Here is a 26,668-nt window from a genome sequence, read left to right as displayed (position 1 = left end):
CAGCCACATTTTGTAAACCCACACCATTGAATGAATGGTATATGGTATTATAAGAATAAGAAAGCTATATATCACTGTAGTTCCTATTCTCCTCTCTGTCCTCCCTCCTGTGACAAGTGGTGAGGTAGTGAGGTACATCCTACTGTAATGAAGCATAGAGTAAATACCTATGTCCATTAAGCCCTAGCAGATTGATTCATGCCCTCTAAATAATGCATGTATTGAAAGGGACAAATGCTTGATCAATATGGTATGGTCTCCCCCATTGTTACCTTTGCACTGTGCCTATTGATGAAAAACGGATCTTTCCTCCCATGTCCTCTCGGTTAAATGACTGTATTATGTGAGAATTAATAATTCATGTAATGGAGAGATGAGCCAGTGGAGGAAAGGAAGAGATACAGTATATCTGTAGTCGATATTTGATATACGACACAGATCAGGTCTCCTGTTGCAGTGATCTCTCACACTAATGTAAATATTTCTCATCTATCACTTTCTTCTCCCAAGGCTCATCATGTCTACCTTCAAACCATGACGTAGTATAGCCAAATGATCAAATTCCCTCAGCAATTGGCTCAAATCTGTCCTATTTTTTTAAGTGGTCTGTTTGTTTTAGTGGGCCCACATATGGTCAGCCACTTCGTCATTTGCTGCCTGATGGACGTGGGCCTCCAGGTGATTTAGTTTTAGCAGCGGCTGGAACTGGAATGGCTGGTTACCACAGATGGCTGAGGCTTAATGTGGGCTCATAATGACAGGGCTGAACTTTTCAAGGTGACTCTCGCTCTCCCTCTCTTTGTTGTGGATGTGAGGATACAGAGGAAAGCAAAGCAAACACCACTACAGCGAGATCTCCTCTACTCTTCGATATTATGATTGTGTACCCTCTTCCCAGTATGAACTCTATTGTGATTTTGTAAACATCATAGAGCTATAACACTATTTAATTCTGTGGTCAACATGAACTGTGGTATGTGTAGTGTGAGGACATCTTGAAATGTGTAGCTAACAACTATGTACCACCACCACCATTGCAAAAAGACTTGTGTTTTTGATAAAAGGAACTATCCTCTAACAATCCATTTGGCAGTGTCGATCTCCTGAGCATAAAAGGAACATTTGCTGTAAAAGGAACAAACATTGGACAAACTAGCCACAGCATCTGAAAACAACAATTCAAATCGGTGAGTGTTTTACCTGAAAGCTTTGGCATTACCCAAGTTCAATAGTGTACCAATCTTTGTCTGGTTTTCTTTAACTATAGAAAGGTTTGAAGTTTGAAGACACAAACTCCCTCCAATTATGTTCAACTGTAAAAAAAAGAAACAAAAAAAGAACACAAGTCTAGTTAAAGGCCTGTGAATTCACTTTTCTACTGTGTGAATTCCCTTTTCTACTGTGTGAATTCCCTTTTCTACTGTCTGGATTCCCTTTTCTACTGTGTGGATTCCCTTTTCTACTGTGTGGATTCCCTTTTCTACTGTGTGGATTCCCTTTTCTACTGTCTGGATTCCCTTTTCTACTGTGTGGATTCCCTTTTCTACTGTGTGGATTCCCTTTTCTACTGTCTGGATTCCCTTTTCTACTGTGTGGATTCCCTTTTCCACTGTGTGAATTCCCTTTTCTACCGTGTGAATTCCCTATTCTACTGTGTGGATTCCCTTTTCTACTGTGTGAATTCCCCTTTCTACTGTGTGAATTCCCTTTTCTACTGTGTGGATACCCTTTTCTACTGTGTGAATTCCCTTTTCTACTGTGTGAATTCCCTTTTCTACTGTGTGGATTCCCTTTTCCACTGTGTGAATTCCCTTTTCTACAGTGTGGATTCCCTTTTCTACTGTGTGGATTCCCTTTTCTACTGTGTGGATTCCCTTTTCTACTGTCTGGATTCCCTTTTCTACTGTGTGGATTCCCTTTTCCACTGTGTGAATTCCCTTTTCTACCGTGTGAATTCCCTATTCTACTGTATGGATTCCCTTTTCTATTGTGTGGATTCCCTTTTCTACTGTGTGGATTCCCTTTTCTACTGTCTGGATTCCCTTTTCTACTTTCTGGATTCCCTTTTCTACTGTGTGGATTCCCTTTCCCCTATCTGGATTCCCTTTTCTACTGTGTGGATTCCCTTTTCTACTGTGTGGATTCCCTTTCCCCTATCTGGATTCCCTTTTCTACTGTGTGGATTCCCTTTCCCCTATCTGGATTCCCGTTTCTACTGTGTGGATTCCCTTTCCCCTATCTGGATTCCCTTTTCTACTGTGTGGATTCCCTTTTCTACTGTGTGGATTCCCTTTCCCCTATCTGGATTCCCTTTTCTACTGTGTGGATTCCCTTTTCTACTGTGTGGATTCCCTTTTCTACTGTCTGGATTCCCTTTTCTACTGTGTGGATTCCCTTTTCCACTGTGTGAATTCCCTTTTCTACCGTGTGAATTCCCTATTATACTGTGTGGATTCCCTTTTCTACTGTGTGAATTCCCCTTTCTACTGTGTGAATTCCCTTTTCTACTGTGTGGATACCCTTTTCTACTGTGTGAATTCCCTTTTCTACTGTGTGAATTCCCTTTTCTACTGTGTGGATTCCCTTTTCCACTGTGTGAATTCCCTTTTCTACAGTGTGGATTCCCTTTTCTACTGTGTGGATTCCCTTTTCTACTGTGTGGATTCCCTTTTCTACTGTCTGGATTCCCTTTTCTACTGTGTGGATTCCCTTTTCCACTGTGTGAATTCCCTTTTCTACCGTGTGAATTCCCTATTCTACTGTCTGGATTCCCTTTTCTATTGTGTGGATTCCCTTTTCTACTGTGTGGATTCCCTTTTCTACTGTCTGGATTCCCTTTTCTACTTTCTGGATTCCCTTTTCTACTGTGTGGATTCCCTTTCCCCTATCTGGATTCCCTTTTCTATTGTGTGGATTCCCTTTTCTACTGTGTGGATTCCCTTTTCTACTGTCTGGATTCCCTTTTCTACTGTGTGAATTCCCTTTTCTACTGTCTGGATTCCCTTTTCTACTGTGTGGATTCCCTTTTCTACTGTGTGGATTCCCTTTTCTACTGTGTGGATTCCCTTTTCTACTGTCTGGATTCCCTTTTCTACTGTGTGGATTCCCTTTTCTACTGTGTGGATTCCCTTTTCTACTGTCTGGATTCCCTTTTCTACTGTGTGGATTCCCTTTTCCACTGTGTGAATTCCCTTTTCTACCGTGTGAATTCCCTATTCTACTGTGTGGATTCCCTTTTCTACTGTGTGAATTCCCCTTTCTACTGTGTGAATTCCCTTTTCTACTGTGTGGATACCCTTTTCTACTGTGTGAATTCCCTTTTCTACTGTGTGAATTCCCTTTTCTACTGTGTGGATTCCCTTTTCCACTGTGTGAATTCCCTTTTCTACAGTGTGGATTCCCTTTTCTACTGTGTGGATTCCCTTTTCTACTGTGTGGATTCCCTTTTCTACTGTCTGGATTCCCTTTTCTACTGTGTGGATTCCCTTTTCCACTGTGTGAATTCCCTTTTCTACCGTGTGAATTCCCTATTCTACTGTATGGATTCCCTTTTCTATTGTGTGGATTCCCTTTTCTACTGTGTGGATTCCCTTTTCTACTGTCTGGATTCCCTTTTCTACTTTCTGGATTCCCTTTTCTACTGTGTGGATTCCCTTTCCCTATCTGGATTCCCTTTTCTACTGTGTGGATTCCCTTTTCTACTGTGTGGATTCCCTTTCCCTATCTGGATTCCCTTTTCTACTGTGTGGATTCCCTTTCCCTATCTGGATTCCCGTTTCTACTGTGTGGATTCCCTTTCCCCTATCTGGATTCCCTTTTCTACTGTGTGGATACCCTTTTCTACTGTGTGGATTCCCTTTCCCCTATCTGGATTCCCTTTTCTACTGTGTGGATTCCCTTTTCTACTGTGTGGATTCCCTTTTCTACTGTCTGGATTCCCTTTTCTACTGTGTGGATTCCCTTTTCCACTGTGTGAATTCCCTTTTCTACCGTGTGAATTCCCTATTATACTGTGTGGATTCCCTTTTCTACTGTGTGAATTCCCCTTTCTACTGTGTGAATTCCCTTTTCTACTGTGTGGATACCCTTTTCTACTGTGTGAATTCCCTTTTCTACTGTGTGAATTCCCTTTTCTACTGTGTGGATTCCCTTTTCCACTGTGTGAATTCCCTTTTCTACAGTGTGGATTCCCTTTTCTACTGTGTGGATTCCCTTTTCTACTGTGTGGATTCCCTTTTCTACTGTCTGGATTCCCTTTTCTACTGTGTGGATTCCCTTTTCCACTGTGTGAATTCCCTTTTCTACCGTGTGAATTCCCTATTCTACTGTCTGGATTCCCTTTTCTATTGTGTGGATTCCCTTTTCTACTGTGTGGATTCCCTTTTCTACTGTCTGGATTCCCTTTTCTACTTTCTGGATTCCCTTTTCTACTGTGTGGATTCCCTTTCCCCTATCTGGATTCCCTTTTCTATTGTGTGGATTCCCTTTTCTACTGTGTGGATTCCCTTTTCTACTGTCTGGATTCCCTTTTCTACTGTGTGGATTCCCTTTTCTACTGTGTGGATTCCCTTTTCTACTGTGTGGATTCCCTTTTCTACTGTCTTGATTCCCTTTTCTACTGTGTGGATTCCCTTTTCTACTGTGTGGATTCCCTTTTCTACTGTGTGGTTTCCCTTTTCTACTGTGTGGATTCCCTTTTCTACTGTGTGGATTCCCTTTTCTACTGTGTGAATTCCCTATTCTACTGTGTGGATTCCCTTTTCTACTGTGTGGATTCCCTTTTCTACTGTGTGGTTTCCCTTTTCTACTGTCTGGATTCCCTTTTCCACTGTGTGGATTCCCTTTTCTACTGTGTGAATTCCCTATTCTACTGTCTGGATTCCCTTTTCTACTGTGTGGATTCCCTTTTCTACTGTGTGGATTCCCTTTTCTACTGTGTGGATTCCCTTTTCTACTGTGTGTTCCCTTTTCTACTGTGTGGATTCCCTTTTCTACTGTGTGGATTCCCTTTTCTACTGTGTGGATTCCCTTTTCTACTGTCTGGATTCCCTTTTCTACTGTGTGGATTCCCTTTTCTACTGTCTGGATTCCCTTTTCTACTGTGTGGATTCCCTTTTCTACTGTGTGAATTCCCTTTTCTACTGTGTGGATTCCCTTTTCCACTGTGTGAATTCCCTTTTCTACTGTGTGGATTCCCTTTTCTACTGTGTGGATTCCCTTTTCTACTGTCTGGATTCCCTTTTCAACTGTGTGGATTCCCTTTTCAACTGTGTGGATTCCCTTTTCAACTGCGTGGATTCCCTTTTCAACTGTGTGGATTCCCTTTTCTACTGTCTGGATTCCCTTTTCTACTGTGTGGATTCCCTTTTCTACTGTATGGATTCCCTTTTCTACTGTCTGGATTCCCTTTTCTACTGTCTGGATTCCCTTTTCTACTGTGTGGATTCCCTTTTCTACTGTGTGGATTCCCTTTTCTACTGTGTGGATTCCCTTTTTCTACTGTCTGGATTCCCTTTTCTACTGTGTGGATTCCTTTTTACTGTGTGGATTCCCTTTTCTACTGTGTGGATTCCCTTTTCTACTGTGTGGATTCCTTTTCTACTGTGTGGATTCCCTTTTCTACTGTGTGGATTCCCTTTTCTACTGTGTGGATTCCCTTTTCTACTGTGTGGATTCCCTTTTCTACTGTGTGGATTCCCTTTTCTACTGTGTGGATTCCCTTTTCTACTGTGTGGATTCCCTTTTCTACTGTGTGGATTCCCTTTTCTACTGTGTGGTTTCCCTTTTCTACTGTGTGAATTCCCTTTTCTACCGTGTGAATTCCCTTTTCTACCGTGTGAATTCCCTATTCTACTGTGTGGATTCCCTTTTCTACTGTGTGGATTCTCTTTTCTACTGTCTTGATTCCCTTTTCTACTGTGTGGATTCCCTTTTCTACTGTGTGGATTCCCTTTTCTACTGTGTGGTTTCCCTTTTCTACTGTGTGGATTCCCTTTTCTACTGTGTGGATTCCCTTTTCTACTGTGTGAATTCCCTATTCTACTGTGTGGATTCCCTTTTCTACTGTGTGGATTCCCTTTTCTACTGTGTGGTTTCCCTTTTCTACTGTCTGGATTCCCTTTTCCACTGTGTGGATTCCCTTTTCTACTGTGTGAATTCCCTATTCTACTGTCTGGATTCCCTTTTCTACTGTGTGGATTCCCTTTTCTACTGTGTAGATTCCCTTTTCTACTGTGTGGATTCCCTTTTCTACTGTGTGGATTCCCTTTTCTACTGTGTGGATTCCCTTTTCTACTGTGTGGATTCCCTTTTCTACTGTGTGGATTCCCTTTTCTACTGTCTGGATTCCCTTTTCTACTGTGTGGATTCCCTTTTCTACTGTCTGGATTCCCTTTTCTACTGTGTGGATTCCCCTTTCTACTGTGTGAATTCCCTTTTCTACTGTGTGGATTCCCTTTTCCACTGTGTGAATTCCCTTTTCTACTGTGTGGATTCCCTTTTCTACTGTGTGGATTCCCTTTTCTACTGTCTGGATTCCCTTTTCAACTGTGTGGATTCCCTTTTCAACTGTGTGGATTCCCTTTTCAACTGCGTGGATTCCCTTTTCAACTGTGTGGATTCCCTTTTCTACTGTCTGGATTCCCTTTTCTACTGTGTGGATTCCCTTTTCTACTGTATGGATTCCCTTTTCTACTGTCTGGATTCCCTTTTCTACTGTCTGGATTCCCTTTTCTACTGTGTGGATTCCCTTTTCTACTGTGTGGATTCCCTTTTCTACTGTGTGGATTCCCTTTTTCTACTGTCTGGATTCCCTTTTCTACTGTGTGGATTCCCTTTTTTACTGTGTGGATTCCCTTTTCTACTGTGTGGATTCCCTTTTCTACTGTGTGGATTCCCTTTTCTACTGTGTGGATTCCTTTTCTACTGTGTGGATTCCTTTTCTACTGTCTGGATTCCCTTTTCTACTGTGTGGATTCCCTTTTCTACTGTGTGGATTCCCTTTTCTACTGTCTGGATTCCCTTTTCTACTGTGTGGATTCCCTTTTCTACTGTGTGGATTCCCTTTTCTACTGTGTGGATTCCCTTTTCTACTGTGTGGATTCCCTTTTCTACTGTGTGGATTCCCTTTTCTACTGTGTGGATTCCCTTTTCTACTGTGTGGATTCCCTTTTCTACTGTGTGGATTCCCTTTTCTACTGTGTGGATTCCCTTTTCTACTGTGTGGTTTCCCTTTTCTACTGTGTGAATTCCCTTTTCTACCGTGTGAATTCCCTTTTCTACCGTGTGAATTCCCTATTCTACTGTCTGGATTCCCTTTTCTACTGTGTGGATTCCCTTTTCTACTGTGTGGATTCCCTTTTCTACTGTCTGGATTCCCTTTTCTATTGTGTGGATTCCCTTTTCTACTGTCTGGATTCCCTTTTCTACTGTCTGGATTCCCTTTTCTACTGTGTGGATTCCCTTTTCTACTGTGTGGATTCCCTTTTCTACTGTGTGGATTCCCTTTTCTACTGTCTTGATTCCCTTTTCTACTGTGTGGATTCCCTTTTCTACTGTGTGGATTCCCTTTTCTACTGTGTGGTTTCCCTTTTCTACTGTGTGAATTCCCTTTTCTACAGTGTGGATTCCCTTTTCTACTGTGTGGATTCCCTTTTCCACTGTGTGAATTCCCTTTTCTACAGTGTGGATTCCCTTTTCTACTGTGTGGATTCCCTTTTCTACTGTGTGCATTCCCTTTTCTACTGTCTGGATTCCCTTTTCTACTGTCTGGATTCCCTTTTCTACTGTGTGGATTCCCTTTTCTACTGTGTGGATTCCCTTTTCTACTGTGTGCATTCCCTTTTCTACTGTCTGGATTCCCTTTTCTACTGTCTGGATTCCCTTTTCTACTGTGTGGATTCCATTTTCTACTGTCTGGATTCCCTTTTCTACTGTGTGGATTCCCTTTTTTACTGTGTGGATTCCCTTTTCTACTGTGTGGATTCCCTTTTCTACTGTCTGGATTCCCTTTTCTACTGTGTGGATTCCCTTTTCTACTGTGTGGATTCCCTTTTCTACTGTGTGCATTCCCTTTTCTACTGTCTGGATTCCCTATTCTACTGTCTGGATTCCCTTTTCTACTGTGTGGATTCACTTTTCTACTGTGTGGATTCCCTTTTCTACTGTGTGGATTCCCTTTTCTACTGTCTGGATTCCCTTTTCTACTATGTGGATTCCCTTTTCTACTGTGTGGATTCCCTTTTCTACTGTGTGGATTCCCTTTTCTACTGTGTGGATTCCCTTTTCTACTGTCTGGATTCCGTTTTCTACTGTGTGGATTCCCTTTTCTACTGTGTGGATTCCCTTTTATACTGTCTGGATTCCCTTTTCTACTGTGTGGATTCCCTTTTTTACTGTGTGGATTCCCTTTTCTACTGTGTGGATTCCCTTTTCTACTGTCTGGATTCCCTTTTCTATTGTGTGGATTCCCTTTTCTACTGTCTGGATTCCCTTTTCTACTGTCTGGATTCCCTTTTCTACTGTGTGGATTCCCTTTTCTACTGTGTGGATTCCCTTTTCTACTGTGTGGATTCCCTTTTCTACTGTCTTGATTCCCTTTTCTACTGTGTGGATTCCCTTTTCTACTGTGTGGATTCCCTTTTCTACTGTGTGGTTTCCCTTTTCTACTGTGTGAATTCCCTTTTCTACAGTGTGGATTCCCTTTTCTACTGTGTGGATTCCCTTTTCCACTGTGTGAATTCCCTTTTCTACAGTGTGGATTCCCTTTTCTACTGTGTGGATTCCCTTTTCTACTGTGTGCATTCCCTTTTCTACTGTCTGGATTCCCTTTTCTACTGTCTGGATTCCCTTTTCTACTGTGTGGATTCCCTTTTCTACTGTGTGGATTCCCTTTTCTACTGTGTGCATTCCCTTTTCTACTGTCTGGATTCCCTTTTCTACTGTGTGGATTCCCTTTTCTACTGTGTGGATTCCCTTTTCTACTGTCTGGATTCCCTTTTCTACTGTGTGGATTCCCTTTTTTACTGTGTGGATTCCCTTTTCTACTGTGTGGATTCCCTTTTCTACTGTCTGGATTCCCTTTTCTACTGTGTGGATTCCCTTTTCTACTGTGTGGATTCCCTTTTCTACTGTGTGCATTCCCTTTTCTACTGTCTGGATTCCCTATTCTACTGTCTGGATTCCCTTTTCTACTGTGTGGATTCACTTTTCTACTGTGTGGATTCCCTTTTCTACTGTGTGGATTCCCTTTTCTACTGTCTGGATTCCCTTTTCTACTATGTGGATTCCCTTTTCTACTGTGTGGATTCCCTTTTCTACTGTGTGGATTCCCTTTTCTACTGTGTGGATTCCCTTTTCTACTGTCTGGATTCCGTTTTCTACTGTGTGGATTCCCTTTTCTACTGTGTGGATTCCCTTTTATACTGTCTGGATTCCCTTTTCTACTGTGTGGATTCCCTTTTCTACTGTGTGGATTCCCTTTTCTACTGTCTGGATTCCGTTTTCTACTGTGTGGATTCCCTTTTCTACTGTGTGGATTCCCTTTTATACTGTCTGGATTCCCTTTTCTACTGTGTGGATTCCCTTTTTTACTGTGTGGATTCCCTTTTCTACTGTGTGGATTCCCTTTTCTACTGTCTGGATTCCCTTTTCTATTGTGTGGATTCCCTTTTCTACTGTCTGGATTCCCTTTTCTACTGTCTGGATTCCCTTTTCTACTGTGTGGATTCCCTTTTCTACTGTGTGGATTCCCTTTTCTACTGTGTGGATTCCCTTTTCTACTGTCTTGATTCCCTTTTCTACTGTGTGGATTCCCTTTTCTACTGTGTGGATTCCCTTTTCTACTGTGTGGTTTCCTTTTCTACTGTGTGAATTCCCTTTTCTACAGTGTGGATTCCCTTTTCTACTGTGTGGATTCCCTTTTCCACTGTGTGAATTCCCTTTTCTACAGTGTGGATTCCCTTTTCTACTGTGTGGATTCCCTTTTCTACTGTGTGCATTCCCTTTTCTACTGTCTGGATTCCCTTTTCTACTGTCTGGATTCCCTTTTCTACTGTGTGGATTCCCTTTTCTACTGTGTGCATTCCCTTTTCTACTGTCTGGATTCCCTTTTCTACTGTCTGGATTCCCTTTTCTACTGTGTGGATTCCCTTTTCTACTGTCTGGATTCCCTTTTCTACTGTGTGGATTCCCTTTTTACTGTGTGGATTCCCTTTTCTACTGTGTGGATTCCCTTTTCTACTGTCTGGATTCCCTTTTCTACTGTGTGGATTCCCTTTTCTACTGTGTGGATTCCCTTTTCTACTGTGTGCATTCCCTTTTCTACTGTCTGGATTCCCTATTCTACTGTCTGGATTCCCTTTTCTACTGTGTGGATTCACTTTTCTACTGTGTGGATTCCCTTTTCTACTGTGTGGATTCCCTTTTCTACTGTCTGGATTCCCTTTTCTACTATGTGGATTCCCTTTTCTACTGTGTGGATTCCCTTTTCTACTGTGTGGATTCCCTTTTCTACTGTGTGGATTCCCTTTTCTACTGTCTGGATTCCGTTTTCTACTGTGTGGATTCCCTTTTCTACTGTGTGGATTCCCTTTTATACTGTCTGGATTCCCTTTTCTACTGTGTGGATTCCCTTTTTTACTGTGTGGATTCCCTTTTCTATTGTGTGGATTCCCTGTTCTACTGTGTGGATTCCCTTTTCCACTGTGTGAATTCCCTTTTCTACTGTGTGGATTCCCTTTTCTACTGTGTGGATTCCCTTTTCTACTGTCTGGATTCCCTTTTCTACTGTGTGGATTCCCTTTTCCACTGTGTGAATTCCCTTTTCTACTGTGTGGATTCCCTTTTCTACTGTGTGGATTCCCTTTTCTACTGTGTGGATTCCCTTTTCTACTGTGTGGATTCCCTTTTCTACTGTCTTTTCTATTGTGTGGATTCCCTTTTCTACTGTGTGGATTCCCTTTTCTACTGTGTGGATTCCCTTTTCTACTGTGTGGATTCCCTTTTCTACTGTCTGGATTCCCTTTTCAACTGTGTGGATTCCCTTTTCAACTGTGTGCATTCCCTTTTCAACTGCGTGGATTCCCTTTTCAACTGTGTGGATTCCCTTTTCTACTGTGTGGATTCCCTTTTCTACTGTCTGGATTCCCCTTTCTACTGTCTGGATTCCTTTTCCTCCCTTTTCTACAAGTACCTGAAAATATCCTGCCAAACAACAAACCCTGAAAGTGAAGGGGCAGGAGGGTATCCTATCTTTTGGGTAGGAGAGGACCCAGCTGAGTTGAGCGATGTCCGTCTCCTCTCCAAATTTGTATAGATGTTTCTGGAGTTTTAATTAAGCAAATTCCCTCTCAAACTGAAGTGAGATTATGACTATATGCCAGGGATGAACCAGAGCCAGTGTGGATATGGTAGAGGAAATGATTGTTTAAGTTTTTTGTTAAATACATGTGAAATGGCCTGGGTTGGTTAAATTAATTTGATTGTCCCAAGAGAAGTGCCCTGGTGGGATCACTCACAGAAGGTTTAATTAAATTGGGGCTGAATAAAACCTGATTTTTTAAAGAAAACCCTGCAGAGCGCATAGTGCCTATATACCAATAAGACCATTTAGGTGGGAACTAACCTATAAAGGATATGTCTGTTTATGATTTATTTCTACTGTAACAGACTAACAAATGTCTTCCAGACAGACATATTTGATTTGTATCTACAAATTCACAAGTAGGTATTTATACTCCCTGTAACTCTTGATAAACCCTTTACAAACACGTGCAGTGTCACTCTTGACCCCTAGATATATTTTATGTATGTATGTGGAGTACCAGTCAGTTTGGACACACCTACTCATTCAAGGGTCTTTATTTATTTTCTTTATTTTCCACATTGTAGAAGTTTGTTCAACGCACTTAACCAGCATGGTTACCACAGCATTCTGCAGCAATGCTCCATCCCATCTGGTTTGTGCTTAATGGGACAATCATTTGTTTTTCAACAGAACAATGATCCAACACACCTCCAGGCTGTGTAAGAGCTATTTGACCAAGAAGGAGAGTTATGGAGTGCTGCACCACAGGACCCGGTCTCCACAATCACCCGACCTCAACCCAATTGAGATAGTTTGGGATGAATCGGACCACAGAGTGAAGGAAAAGCAGCCAACAAGTTTTCAGCATATGTGGGAACTCCTTCAAGAATGTTGGATAAGCTTTCCAGATGAAGCTGGTTGATAGAATGCCAAGAATGTGCAAAGCTGTCATCAAGGCAAAAGGTGGCTACTTTTGAATAATATAAAATCTTAAACAAATGTTTATTTGTTTAACACATTTTTGGTTACTACATGAATCCTTTGTGTTATTTCATAGTGTTGAAGTCTTCACTATTATTCTACAATGTAGAAAATGGTGAAAAATAAAGAAAAACCCTTGAATGAGTAGGGCGTGTTCAAACTTATGACTGGTACTGTATGTATACTGTGGCTACATATACCTGAGGAGACATGAAGAGCGATGTTGTGGTCTCATGAGATGCTTTATCAGCAAACAATAAGTGAGAGATGGAAAAACCATGACACGATAAATATGTATTGACACCTCTGGCAGAATTCATAATTTCTATTCCATCTTGACATTGTTTTCTCTTTGCAAACTCAGCCTCAAGGTAAGCAATATTTTAATGTCTGACACCTGGGTATGGGTTTCAAATTACACTCATTTGTAAGTCAATGTAAACTGCATCAAAAATAAACTACTTTCATAATATTTTATTGGAAGTGCTGCAATGGCATCGATAATCAACATCATTAATATCTTGGCTAAATTACCTACATTTTACACATACTGAGATAGATTGGCAAACTGTGTTATTAAGGTACTTTAGGTAATTTAGCCATGATATTAATGTTGTTGATTATCGATGCCATTGCAGCTCTTCCAATAAAATATTAGTATTAAAGTAGCTTATTTTTGATGCAGTTCACTCTGACTTACAAATGAGTGTAATTTTAAACCCATACCCAGGTTATGTACTGAAACATGTACTTTAACGTCAATAGTCAATGTATCTTATTGTTTTTACACATTGACTACCTCTCTTGTATCGGTCTTTTCCTCCTCTTCTCTCTAGTGTAAATACATCTCTATACCGTACATGGAAAAAATCCAACAAGATCTTATACTTCTGATCTTGATACCCTCCAATGCCCTTGTTTTATTCATCTACTGCTATCTCAAGGTCTCCACAATCACACAAAACACCACTGTGGCTTATGAACCCAGCACCAGCTCATCTCAACATCTCTCTTTCTCGATCTCTCTATCTTAACCTTTCTTTTCTTTTAAAGAGGCCAGAGCCTAGGTGCCAGCCCAGAAAACACTTTTATATGGAGTGTAGAATGCACAGTAAATTACAATACTACACAACCTTTGGCTGTGAACTTGGCCTTACATCCACACCCGTGGTGAAATGGTCCTGGGCAGCAGGCAGCTACTGAGAGCTGCCCTGGCTAATTGTTAAACATGTTCCTGTCAATCACGTCTATTCCAAATGGCAACTCTCCCTCCCTTTCTCTCTCTCATTCAAATCAAATCAAACCAAATTTAATTTGTCACGCATGTTTAGCAGATGTTAATGTGAGTGTAGCGAAATGCTTCTGCTTCTAGTTCCGACAATGCAGTGATAACCAACAAGTAATCTAACTAACAATTCCAAAACTACTGTCTTATACACAGTGTAAGGGGATAAAGAATATGTACATAAGGATATATGAATGAGTGATGGTACAGAGCAGTATACAGTAGATGGTATCGAGTACAGTATATACATATGAGATGAGTATGTAGACAAAGTAAACAAAGTGACATAGTGATAAATGTATTACATAAGGATGCAGTCGATGATGTAGAGTACAGTATATACGTATGCATATGAGATGAATAATGTAGGGTAAGTAACATTATATAAGGTAGCATTGTTTAAAGTGGCTAATATATTTACATCATTTCCCATCAATTCCCATTATTAGAGTGGCTGGAGTTGGGTCAGTGTCAATGACAGTGTGTTGGCAGCAGCCACTCAATGTTAGTGGTGGCTGTTTAACAGTCTGATGGCCTTGAGATAGAAGCTGTTTTTCAATCTCTCGGTCCCAGCTTTGATGCACCTGTACTGACCTCGCCTTCTGGATGATAGCGGGGTGAACAGGCAGTGGCTCTGTATCCATTCATTCATTCATCCATCCATCCATCCACCCATCTCTCTCTGTCTCTCTCACTCACCAGTTTCAATGAGTAGGCCTTGGAGACATAATTGCTCCCGATCTCCATTCCATTAAAGGAATATACAAAATGTATGGCGGTGAAGCAAAGCTGAATGTTATTCAGCCATTCATATACAGTACCAGTCAAATGTTTGGACACACCTTCTCATTCAATAGTTTTTCTATATTTGTACTATGTTCTACATTGTAGAATAATAGGGAAGACATCAAAACTATGAAATAAAACATATAGAATCACGTAGTAACCAAAAAAAGTGTTAAACAAGTTCAAATAGAATATACATTTGAGATTCTTTGAAGTAGCCACCCTTTGCCTTGATGACAGCTTTGCACACTCTTGGCATTCTCTCAGCTTAATGAGGAATGCTTTTCCAACAGTCTTGAAGGAGTTTCCACATATGCTGAGCACTTGTTGGCTGCTTTTCCTACACTCTATGGTCAAACTCATCCCAAACCATCTCAATTGGGTTGAAGTTGGGTGATTGTGGAGGCCAGGTCATCTGGTGCAGCACTCCATCACTCTCCTTCTTGGTCAAATGGCTCTTACACAGCCTGGAGATATTTTTTGGGTCATTGTCCATTTGAAAAACAAATGATAGTCCCACTAAGTGCAAATCATATGAGATGGTGTATCGCTGCAGAATGCTGTGGTAGCCATGCTGGTTAAGTGTGCCTTGAATTCCAAATAAATCACAGTGTCACCAGCAAAGCACCCCCACACCATCACACCTCCTCCTCCATGCTTCACGGTGGGAACCACACATGCGGAGAACATCCGTTCACCTACTCTGCGTCTCACAAAGACATGGCGGTTGGAACCAAAAATCTCAAATATGGACTCATCAGACCAATGGACAGATTTCCACTGGTCTAATGTCCATTGCTCGTGTTTCTTGGCCCAAGCAAGTCTCTTCTTATTATTGGTTTCTTTAAGTAGTGGTTTCTTTGCAGAAATTCAACCATTAAGGCCTGATTCATGCAATCTCCTCTGAACAGTTGATGTTGAGATGTGTCTATTACTTGAACTCTGTGAAGAATTTATTTGGGCTGCAATCTGAGGTGCAGTTAAGTCTACTGAACTTATCTTCTGCAGCAAAGGTAACTCTGAGTCTTCCTTTCCTGTTGCGGTCCTCATGAGAGCCAGTTTCATCAAAGCTCTTGATGGTTCTTGCGACTGCAAAGTTCTTTAAATGTTCCATATTGACTGACCTTCATGTCTTAAAGTAATAATCAACTGGCATTTCTATTTTATTATTTGAGCTGTTCTTGCCATAATATGAACTTGGTCTTTTACCAAATAGGGCTATCTTCTGTATACCACCCATACCTTGTCGCAACACAACAGATTGGCTCAAACGCATTAATGAGGAAAGAAATTCCACAAATGAACTTTTAACAAGGCACCCCTGTTAATTGAAATGCATTCCATGTGACTACCTTTACATGAAACTGGTTGAGAGAATAGTGGGACAGTCACTTAACAATAGTGCAAAACTTAGGGGTGGGGGTGAAGCTGTCATCAAGGCAAAGCGTGGCTACTTGGAAAAAATCTCAAATATAAATATGTATTTGTATTTGTTTAACACTTTTTTGGGTACTACATGATTCCATGTGTCATTTCACAGTTTTGATCTCTTCAATATTATTATACAATGTAGAAAGTAGTAAAAATAAAGAAAACCCCTAGAATGAATAGGTGTATCCAAACTTTTGACTGATACTGTACATGCAGGTATACAGTTGAAAGTTTACATACACTTAGGTTGGAGTCATTAAAACCTCTTTAGGCTAGGGGGCAGTATTTTGATGTTTGGATGAAAAACGTGCCCAAAGTAAACTGCCTATTTTTCAGGTCCAGAAACTATAATATGCATATAATTGGCGGATTAGGATAGAAAACACTCTCAGGTTTCCAAAACTGTCAAAATATTGTCTGTGAGTATAACATAACTGATATGGCAGGCGAAAACCTGAGGAAAATTCATCCAGGAAGTGCTGTTTTTCTGAAACTACTCTTTTCCATTGCAAGCCTATCCTCCATTTAAAGGGATATCAACCAGATTCCTTTGCCTATGGCTTCCACAAGGTGTGAACAGTCTTTAGAAATAGTTTCAGGCTTTTATTCTGAAAAATGTGCGAGAATGATCACATTGCGTCAGTGGATAGCCAGATGTCCTCAGATTTGTGCGCTCGCACGCCAGGAGCGAGACCTTTCCTTTCTCTCTTCTATTGAAAAGGCTACCGTCCGGTTGAAATATTATCGATTATTTATTGTAAAAACAATCTGAGGATTAATTATATAAAACATTTGACATGTTTCTACGAACTTTACTGGTACTATTTGGAGTTTTCGTCTGCCCGTCGTGACCGCACAAGCCTGTGGACTACTGAACAAAACGCGCCAACCAAATGGAGGTTTTTGGATATAAAGAGAATCTTTATCGAACAAAACAAACATTTATTGTGTAACTGGGAGTCTCTTGAGTGCAAACATATGAAGATCATCAAAGGTAAGTGATTAATTTTATTGCTTTTCTGACTTTCGTAAACCAATCTACTTTGCTGCTAGCTGTTTCTAATGTTTTGTCTGCTGAGAGCTGTCCTCACATAATCAAATGGTTTGCTTTCACCGTAAAGCCTTTTAAAAATCTGACATGCCAACTGGATTAACAACACGTTAAGCTGTGTTTGGTGTATTGCACTTGTGATTTCATGAAAATTAAATATTTTTAGTAATTTAATTTGAATTTGGTGCTCTGCAAATCACCGGATGTAGACGAAAATTATCCCGCTAAAGGTTATTAAAACTTGTTTTTCAACAACTCCACAAATTTCTTATTAACATACTAAAGTTTTGGCAAGTCGGTGAGGAAAGATACTTTGTGCATGACACAAGTAATTTTTCCAACAATTGTTTACAGACAGATTATTTCACTTACAATTCTCTGTATCACAATTCCAGTAGGTCAGATGTTGACATACACTAAATTGACTGTGCCTTTAAACAGCTTGGAAATTTACAGAAAATTATGTCACGGCTTTAGAAGCTTCTGATAGGCTAATTGACATCATTTGAGTCAATTGGAGGTGTACCTGTGGATATATTTCAAGGTCTACCTTCAAACTCAGTGCCTCTTTGCTTGACATCATGGGAAAAATCAAAAGAAATCAGCCAAGACCCCAGGAAAAGAATTGTAGACCTCCACAAGTCTGGTTCATCCTTGGGAGCAATTTCCAAACACCTGAAGGTACCACGTTCATCTGTACAAACAATAGTACGCAAGTATAAACACCATGGGACCACATAGCCATCATACTGTTCAGGATGGAGACCCTCGGTCTCCTAGAGATGAAAGTACTTTGTTGCGAAAAGTGCAAATCCTTCCCAGAACAACAGCAAAGGACCTTGTGAAGATGCTGGAGGAAACCGGTACAAAATTATCTATATCCACAGTAAAACAAGTCCTATATTGACGTAATCTGAAAGGCCGCTCAGCAAGGAAGAAGCCACTGCTCCAAAACCGCCATAAAAAAGCCAGACTACGGTTTGCAACTGCACATGGGGACAAAGATCATACGTTTTGGAGAAATGTCCTCTGGTCTGATGAAACAAAAATAGAACTGTTTGGTCATAATGACCATTGTTATGTTTGGAGGAAAAAGGGGGACGCTTGCAAGCTGAAGAACACCATCCCAACCATGAAGCACAGGGGTAGCAGGCTTATGTTGTGGGGATGTTTTGCTGCAGGAGGGACTGGTGCACTTCACAAAACAGATGGCATCATGAGGAAGGACAGTTATGTGGATATATTCCGACTTCAACTGTATATTATCTCAATATCCTGTTTGTTTAATGATAATGTATTTTATTTTATTCACACAATACCAGAACTAAAGAAAAGGTTTGAAATAAAAATACTGTTTGTGTAAGTTTTATGGTGAAAGACAAAGAGAGACTTATGCCGATGTTTGTGACATTGGTGTTAAGTTATTATTACATGACTCAAGGAGAGTGCAATTACTTTATGTTAGCACAGTGCAAATGGCAGACCTGACACAAGTCATCCAACTGAGCAGAATAAGAAAGTGGAGTACATCAGTATAGAACACACACTCTAGTGGGTTTGTTATAACACTCTACTTAGTGGCCTTGTCTGAATGAATCTCCTACCCTATGAACCCACCCAGTGGCATGGTTTGCTGCATAAAGACAGGTCCGGTGAATAACACAACACAGTTAACCTTGAAGACTGAAATTCGGGATGGCACACCGAATACTGAAATAACCATTAGGAGCAATGAGGAAGGTGACTGTTCACTGGAATTAAACCTAAAACAAACAGTTACTGCATAATGAGACATGGAGAACATATTATTGTCTGAATGCCTCTTACTATTTGGGGGGGGGGGACCTTGCTATTGATGAGGATATGGTATGCTAGTCCACTTGGAATGATGAGGACTCTGAGCCGGTCATTATCTACTATAACACTGCCTTCAGGTTCATCTGAGGGGTTGAGTTATCAATAAACCAACCAGGATCTATCCTCTCGCCTCTGGAGTCAGTTTTCAAAGGCTACAGATAACCTTCTGAAGCACCATTCAAGCATTCTGAAGATTTTGAAATGAAAGTGATGACATTAAATGAAGAAGGATCTTTCAAGCATTTCTCATTTCAATAAGCAGAGAGTGAGTTTAGATTCAGAGTGCTTCCACTTGGCTGAGGAGAAACATTTTCTGAATTTAAACGCTACCAATTCTTCAACCAAGCCGCCGCTCACATGAAGCATTAAATTCAACTAAAATCAGCTGCAAAGATTTTGACATTTTCAGTATAGGGCTTTAAGGCCTTTGGGTTGACTGAATATTTATTTGCATTAAGGGTTTTCCCTCCCATCTGAGAAACTTTCTGACTTTGCAGAGTTTAAACATCTCTCTGTTGATGCCTCTGGGTATTGAATCTTAAGCTGTAACCCTTAAGCCTAAAAAAAATAAGGAAACTTAATCATGAGCCATTCCAAAGACGGGAAAATATATTTCATAAATATTTTCACCAGTGACTTAAGTGATCCGGAGCTACTGTACCTAATATTGGATTTGTAATGACTGCTAGTGTTCCAGCACACTAGCCTTTCCGTTCCACCTAGCAATCAGAACCCAAACCCACTAGCTTTAGCAGAATAGACTCATAAACAACCTCAACTTTTCTAATGGCATTTCTAACTACATTTTTGTGTGGTTATGATGTAATACCTTGATAAGCAGAATGAATCAGTGTTGTTGTACTCACGCGCATGCCAAGCTCAATGTTCTCGCCTCCATAGACTTCCATGCCAGGATCGAGGAGGCCGATCTCACTAAAGTATTCTCTGTCCACCACAAAGGAGCAGCCGATCATAGCTGGTGTCCTAGATGAAAAGAGAGAGAGGGAAAGAGAGGGGGAGAGGTGTTCAAAAACTGTGTTCATTCCCCTGTCATTGTCTTGATCAGCTTCAGTGACAAACCTTTATACACCCACTGTGCATTCTGTTGATTAGAGCCTTTACTAAAACAACAGGATTCATAATAATGTTTATAATCACTGCACACAAGACAGTATGCACCCCGGGCTACATTGCAGGCCGATACACGATTGACTTGAATTTATGTAGTTTCCAAATCTATGCATAATTAACCTTGGAAAGCCCTTTGAATAACAATGCATTTTATATGTGTTGCTATAAAACAATAATTAACAGAGGACACCAGTGTTTTCTCTTAATTTTATATTTGCATGTGAGGTACAAGTGTACTCAGACATGAATGTGTTTTGATAAATCTACATTCTGTAAAAATAGCACAGGCTCAGGGTTTGGCATGTCTTTAGATATGCATTTCTCCATGGGTGTCACTGTTAAAACATCAAAAGGACCAACTTCCAGAGACATCCTCATAATACAATGTAACTAAGTATACAATAAAGCTTTTCAAGAAAGATTGCTTTAGGGACATTTGAGGGGTATGAGGGAAAAGCTATGATGGGACAATGTCCTCTAGTAAATATAGATGACACTGTCAGAAATGTCAGGAAGTTTCCCCTTGGAACACACACATGCCATGAGATAGCCGTCTGTGATGGCCTGAGGATACTCCACTCCACCCTGCTCTCCCTCTCAAGGTCTTTAAAGTAGTTTTATTTCCGGGACTACTGTCAACATAGGCATGCTTTTACTGGCTTTATCCATGGAACTTTAAAGTGCTCTGTGACAAAGATGTCATACGTTATATAGAAATGTAGCTGTCCATGTTGTGTGATGGCACGCATCGTTAAAAGGCTTCTTTTCAATCTGATCAGCATTTAGCCGTTATTTACTGCAACATTGTGTCTGCAGTTAGTACACCATACATGAACATGCACAGTGGAGAGTGCAGTCCACTACGACTGGGCCTACAGAAAATTAGTGGAAGGAGGTTATTGGAGAGGAAGGATGAAGAGGAGACTATGATTTCATTGATAATATTCAAAATAATGTTGTTTTAGGGCTATCAAGGATGCTGCGCATGTATATATTTATATGCATATAGTTGTGTTTAGACGATAACTGCAGTAGTTTCTTTTTCACACAATAATCTGCTTGGAGTGTGCTTTTTGGAATTATTGTGGGGGAAGAAAGAAAGAAAGAAAGACACACACACACACTCAAAAAACAACCTAAGCATGTCTAATTCTCTCATCAAAAATGCTTTGTCTCCACTTCCTACTGCACAGTCAGTTCTCTATAGATATCTGGCAAAAAAGCTCACTTTTCCAATGTACACACTGCTTACACACTCATTCTCTGTAGGGGTTTCACCTTCAATTCTTGTTACATTTTCAGACACTCTTAGTAACCTGACAAATTTTATAAAAGAGACGTGTTTGCTTTTATATTGAATGTGCCCAAATACATTAGTGCCATGGCAATCGGTCTCAGCTCTGAATAGCCATAGGTCTATTGTTGGTGGGCAGAGAGCTTGAGGAAACAAGTAAAGAAATTATTTATAATATGGATCCACATGGCTGACACACTACCTGCCCCTTTAGGCACACTGTCCATTTATAGCAAAGTATCAATAACAAGACCACAAATAGCAAACAGCACCTGCAATTTTTGCTGGCACATTTGCAAGGCACATTTTGGAAAGACAATTTATGTCTAACTGGCAATGCATAGTTCGGTTGTAGGCAATTCAAATAGTGATAAGCAAAATAGCATAGCCGTATTGTCAGATCAGCCTGTTTGAAATCTGATTCTTATCTTGTCTCTGCTGTCGCTCTTGGTTGGCTCCTGACATTGTGTGAAATTACAATCATATGGTAATATGCTTTAATGCCTCAACAAGAAGACAAATGGCCCATAAGTTCAGCAGTCACCTCCAGTGTTCAGACACAGCATTTGGGGTTATATGAATAATGAATTTAATCTCTGTATGACCTGATTTACCAAGTGTGTGTTTCGACCTTGCCCAGCCAAACACGTCTGGAGAAATATGACTGTTTCTGTGTGATGTAGAATATATGATATAACACTTTAATCGTGAACATATTAATTAAGCAATAATACATGAGAGGACATGTGTTATGGCATTTTGATGACAACAGGCTACCAGCTTTAAAAAGCTAGATTCTTTCTCAAACTATACATTTTTCAACAAAACGTGATTCTACATTCACGAACACTTGTTCTCCAGTGCAATTGTAGGTATTCTCTGGTCGTTAGTTCTATTCATATTGAATGCCATGTAAAGCAAAACTAACCAAGGCTGGTTGATAGTTCCAGAACTTTGCAGGTTGCTATGGTAAACAAAAAATGGTTGCTATGAACTTCCCCCCCTGTTAGCTAGCCAACAACACAGCTAACACAATCACTTCAGACTTAAACTGAAAAGACAGCAAACTAGCTGCATTTTATTTAGTTTTGCCATAAAAAGTATGCTGATTCACGATTTCGACTGACTGTGAAAAGCTGGCTCTCTGTCTCCTCCCGACTTCCAACAATGTTTCACTTTTGAACAATGTTGCAAATGTCAGAGATAATGTCTAGATGCGTTTTAAAGTGGAGATCAAGTTCATAAATTGCATGGCTGGACAGTGCATTTGTAAAAGTAGTAGTAGTAGTGCGTTGCTAGATAACGACCTAAAGGATGGCAAGTTTTATGAATGATCAGCCATGTGTAAATGGTCTATTATAAAACTGCTTGTTTGGATCCTGGATGAATTGGACGATCAGCGTTCCAAGGCGTGTTGCATAGGTCATCACCACAGACACTCCTATGCTTGCTAACAGTTCCATCTGAAAATCAAATCAAATTTTATTTGTCACATACACATGGTTAGCAGATGTTAATGCGAGTGTAGCGAAATGCTTGTGCTTCTAGTTCCGACAATGCAGTAATAACCAACAAGTAATCTAGCTAACAATTCCAAAACTACTACCTTATAGACACAAGTGTAAGGGGATAAGAATATGTACATAAAGATATATGAGTGAGTGATGGTACAGAGCGGCATAGGCAAGATACAGTAGATGGTATTGAGTGCAGTATATACATATGAGATGAGTATGTAAACAAAGTGGCATAGTTAAAGTGGCTAGTGATACATGTATTACATAAAGATGCAGTAGATGATATAGAGTACAGTATATACATATGAGATGAATAATGTAGGGTATGTAAACATTATATTAGGTAGCATTGTTTAAAGTGGCTAGTGATATATTTTACATCATTTCCCATCACTTCCCATTATTAAAGTGGCTGGAGTTGAGTCAGTGTGTTGGCAGCAGCCACTCAATGTTAGTGGTGGCTGTTTAACAGTCTGATGGCCTTGAGATAGAAGCTGTTTTTCAGTCTCTCGGTCCCAGCTTTGATGCACCTGTACTGACCTCGCCTTCTGGATGATAGCGGGGTGAACAGGCAGTGGCTCGGGTGGTTGTTGTCCTTGATGATCCTTATGGCCTTCCTGTGACATCGGGTGGTGTAGGTGTCCTGGAGGGCAGGTAGTTTGCCCCCGGTGATGCGTTGTGCAGACCTCACTACCCTCTGGAGAGCCTTACGGTTGTGGGCATAGCAGTTGCCGTACCCGGCAGTGGATACAGCCCAACACGATGCTCTCGATTGTGCATCTGTAGAAGTTTGTGAGTGCTTTTGGTGACAAGCCAAATTTCTTCAGCCTCCTGAGGTTGAAGAGGCGCTGCTGCGCCTTCTTAACGATGCTGTCTGTGTGGGTGGACCAATTCAGTTTGTCTGTGATGTGTACGCTGAGGAACTTAACTTACTACCCTCTCCACTACTGTCCCATCAATGTGGATAGGGGGGTGTTCCCTCTGCTGTTTCCTGAAGTCCACAATCATCTCCTTAGTTTTGTTGACGTTGAGTGTGAGGTTATTTTCCTGACACCACACTCCGAGGGCCCTCACCTCCTCCTTGTAGGCCGTCTCGTCGTTGTTGGTAATCAAGCCTACCACTGTTGTGTTGTCCGCAAAACTTGATGATTGTGTTGGAGGCGTGCGTGGCCACGCAGTCGTGGGTGAACAGGGAGTACAGGAGAGGGCTCAGAACGCACAGTGTGCAGTGTGGTTGAGATTGCATCGTCTGTGGACCTATTTGGGCGGTAAGCAAATTGAAGTTGGTCTAGGGTGTCAGGTAGGGTGGAGGTGATATGGTCCTTGACTAGTCTCTCAAAGCACTTCATGATGACGGAAGTGAGTGCTACGGGGCGGTAGTCGTTTAGCTCAGTTACCTTAGCTTTCTTGGGAACAGGAACAATGGTGGCCCTCTTGAAGCATGTGGGAACAACAGACTGGGATAGGGGTTGATTGAATATGTCCGTAAACACACCAGCCAGCTGGTCTGCGCATGCTCTGAGGGCGTGGCTGGGATGCCGGCTGGGCCTGCAGCCTTGCGAGGGTTGACACGTTTAAATGTTTTCCTCACATCGGCTGCAGTGAAGGAGAGTTCGCATGTTTTATTTGTGGGCCGTGTCAGTGGCACTGTATTGTCCTCAAAGCGGGCAAAAAAGTTATTTCGTCTGCCTGGGAGCAAGACATCCTGGTCCGTGACTGGGCTGGTTTTCTTTTTGTAACTATAACTATAATGACCAACTAGGCTACATAACTATAAAACGTTGGTGAGCATCCACAGGAAAGTGTATCGTTCTACAGTTCTCCCCCATACCAATCAACTGATCAACATATCCTATTGCACGCTGCCTATTAATAAATAAGACAATTTATGGCTAAGGCACAGATACTGGTTCAGACCATTCAGTGTTTTCAGGGTGTGTTCATTGTCATATTGACAGCTGCAAATAATAATTCAATGTACATGTAGCCCTAATGAAAAATAATGTAGTAACTTGTATTTAAATTGAGCAATTCAACAACAAACGCCCTTTAGCCTGCACATGTTTTACGGCATGTCATTGCCTCATTGCTCAAGTGGTTTACAAGTGATTTCCATTTTTCCATTGGTTGTCTATTCCTTTGGGTATTTTTCCCTGTGCTCATCTAGGCTATGTCCTGTGCAACTATTTGTGATGCATCAGTGCAACAATGTTATCATAACCTGTAAAAGTGATCACACCAAAGAACTCCCCGAAATTGATTTTCTATGTTGTAGGCCTGTTTTAAATTAGGCAATAAGTAAAAACATGTTGGTTCTTTCCCCGAATAGGCTATTAAGGCTTAGTATAAAAATAAATGGCCTCTACCTTTTGCAGCCTATAGCTGTCCTGGGATTTCACAATAAGAGGAATGGCCTATTGAGGAGAGGGTTTGTAGCCTATAGAGGGTTTGTAGCCTCTGTAGCCTATAGCCTGTTGCAGTTGTTCCTGTTGCGCACAGGAACCGCTGGAAGAGAGAGGCTTGTGATGTGTAGCCGAGGTAAGAAGCTAGATATTAGGCTATTCTCTAAATATTAGAACTATAAGGTAAATATTTACCCGTCAAAGTGCAAGAAAATAAAGTGAACAGATGAAGAAATGGCAAATATGTACTGCGTTCCTCCAGGCTGCGCTCTGTGGTCCCCGGGCACGGAAAGTTCCACTTTTGATTAGGCATATGTCTATGTTGGTAAACCAGACAATTATTATACCTGGACTACGACAACACAGTGCAACAAGGAATGTATTATTGTTATCAAGGGAATACACAATTGTCCATAGGTTGTAAACTACAGTGAAGTAGGCGCATTTTAACCGCTCAAATGTCCTATTAAGTTTCATGCCAAAAGAACTGCATAGACCTACAGCCTAGGCCTGACTATGAAACCATTTGGATCAGTTTGGGTTTATTCTCAACAGTTTATAAGACCAAGCAAGATACCTTAGCAGGCCACTCATACGGTTTATTTCGTCAGGATGTATCCCAGTGTTAAGATAGGTCTACTATAGGAAAATGTGGGCTTCTCCTTTCCAACACCCCGCCCGTTCTTAGTACTGTAGCCTATATTACATTCAGCAAGCAAGAGCAGGCGTGCATCTCTCCTCCAATAGGCTATTAGTAGGCTAAAGAAAAGGTTTCAATTAAGTGTCCAACAAGCTTTTGTAATCTGGCTTTTCCTGGGACTCCACAAGATTTAAGAGGAATAACCGTGGCAGTGGAGAAGCCAGGTGCTTAATTGTGCAACAGAACATAGACCGGCTTGAGATTTAACCTAAGGCCTAAGTAAAAGCATAAGCATATTAGACAATAATTTATAAGCTCAATGATAGGCGTAATACTGCAGTGAATATATTCAGTACATTAACACAGCGAAATAAAAAAAATAAGTTTATCAGACAACGAAATCATAGGTAGTTACACTATGTGCGCTCTCGAGGCTGCGCCAGAAAAGCTCCCATGTTTCTAGGAACAAGAAATGTATCCTACTTAGTCTACAACAACACAGTATAATGAAGAATTATATTATTGTTTTCAAGTGGGTACAAAACTCTAGTCTATGCTGTAAAGTGCAGGGAATAGCCTATGTAATAGTGGTGCGAGGGTCAGCTGTTTGTTCACACGCACCCGTCCACAATTGCTAAAAACCCATCCACAACCACTTACTGTATGTGATAAAGTGAAAATTTGAGTCCGGCACCCATCCCTAACCTGCAAATATAGAAAATGTGCTATAGGCTACAGTCAAAGACTGCAGAACGAGTTTGTGAAAGGGGTGCAGGATTTTTTTGTTGTTGCCTGTTTCTGCTTATAATTTCCGAGATTTTCGTAGACTATATGTTAGTCGAGTTGTCTGTAATTATATACATGTAGTTTGTATCGATAGATTATCGATAAGATACAATGAATGCTTCAGTCTAGTTGTTGTGTTGCTACCATGTTGTTGTTATGTTGTATTGTTACCTTGCTGTGTTGTCATTGTGTTGCTGCCTTG

General features: G+C 40.8%; 1 protein-coding gene across 1 annotated transcript in view; it reads right to left on the bottom strand.

The window, feature by feature from the left end:
- The window catches only part of LOC124017325 (polypeptide N-acetylgalactosaminyltransferase 9-like), a 96,720-nt gene that overhangs the window by 51,356 nt on the left and 18,696 nt on the right, over positions 1-26,668 (bottom strand). The window contains exon 4 of the mRNA XM_046332580.1: positions 19,563-19,680. Coding sequence (XP_046188536.1) covers positions 19,563-19,680 — 118 coding nt within the window. The remainder of the gene's footprint in view (positions 1-19,562; positions 19,681-26,668) is intronic.

Source organism: Oncorhynchus gorbuscha, unplaced genomic scaffold, assembly GCF_021184085.1.
Source record: "Oncorhynchus gorbuscha isolate QuinsamMale2020 ecotype Even-year unplaced genomic scaffold, OgorEven_v1.0 Un_scaffold_18:::fragment_4:::debris, whole genome shotgun sequence".
In the NCBI taxonomy this organism is placed as follows: Eukaryota; Metazoa; Chordata; class Actinopteri; order Salmoniformes; family Salmonidae; genus Oncorhynchus; species Oncorhynchus gorbuscha.
Note: the sequence above shows the minus strand (reverse complement) of the source record. Positions and strands in the feature narration are given on the sequence as shown.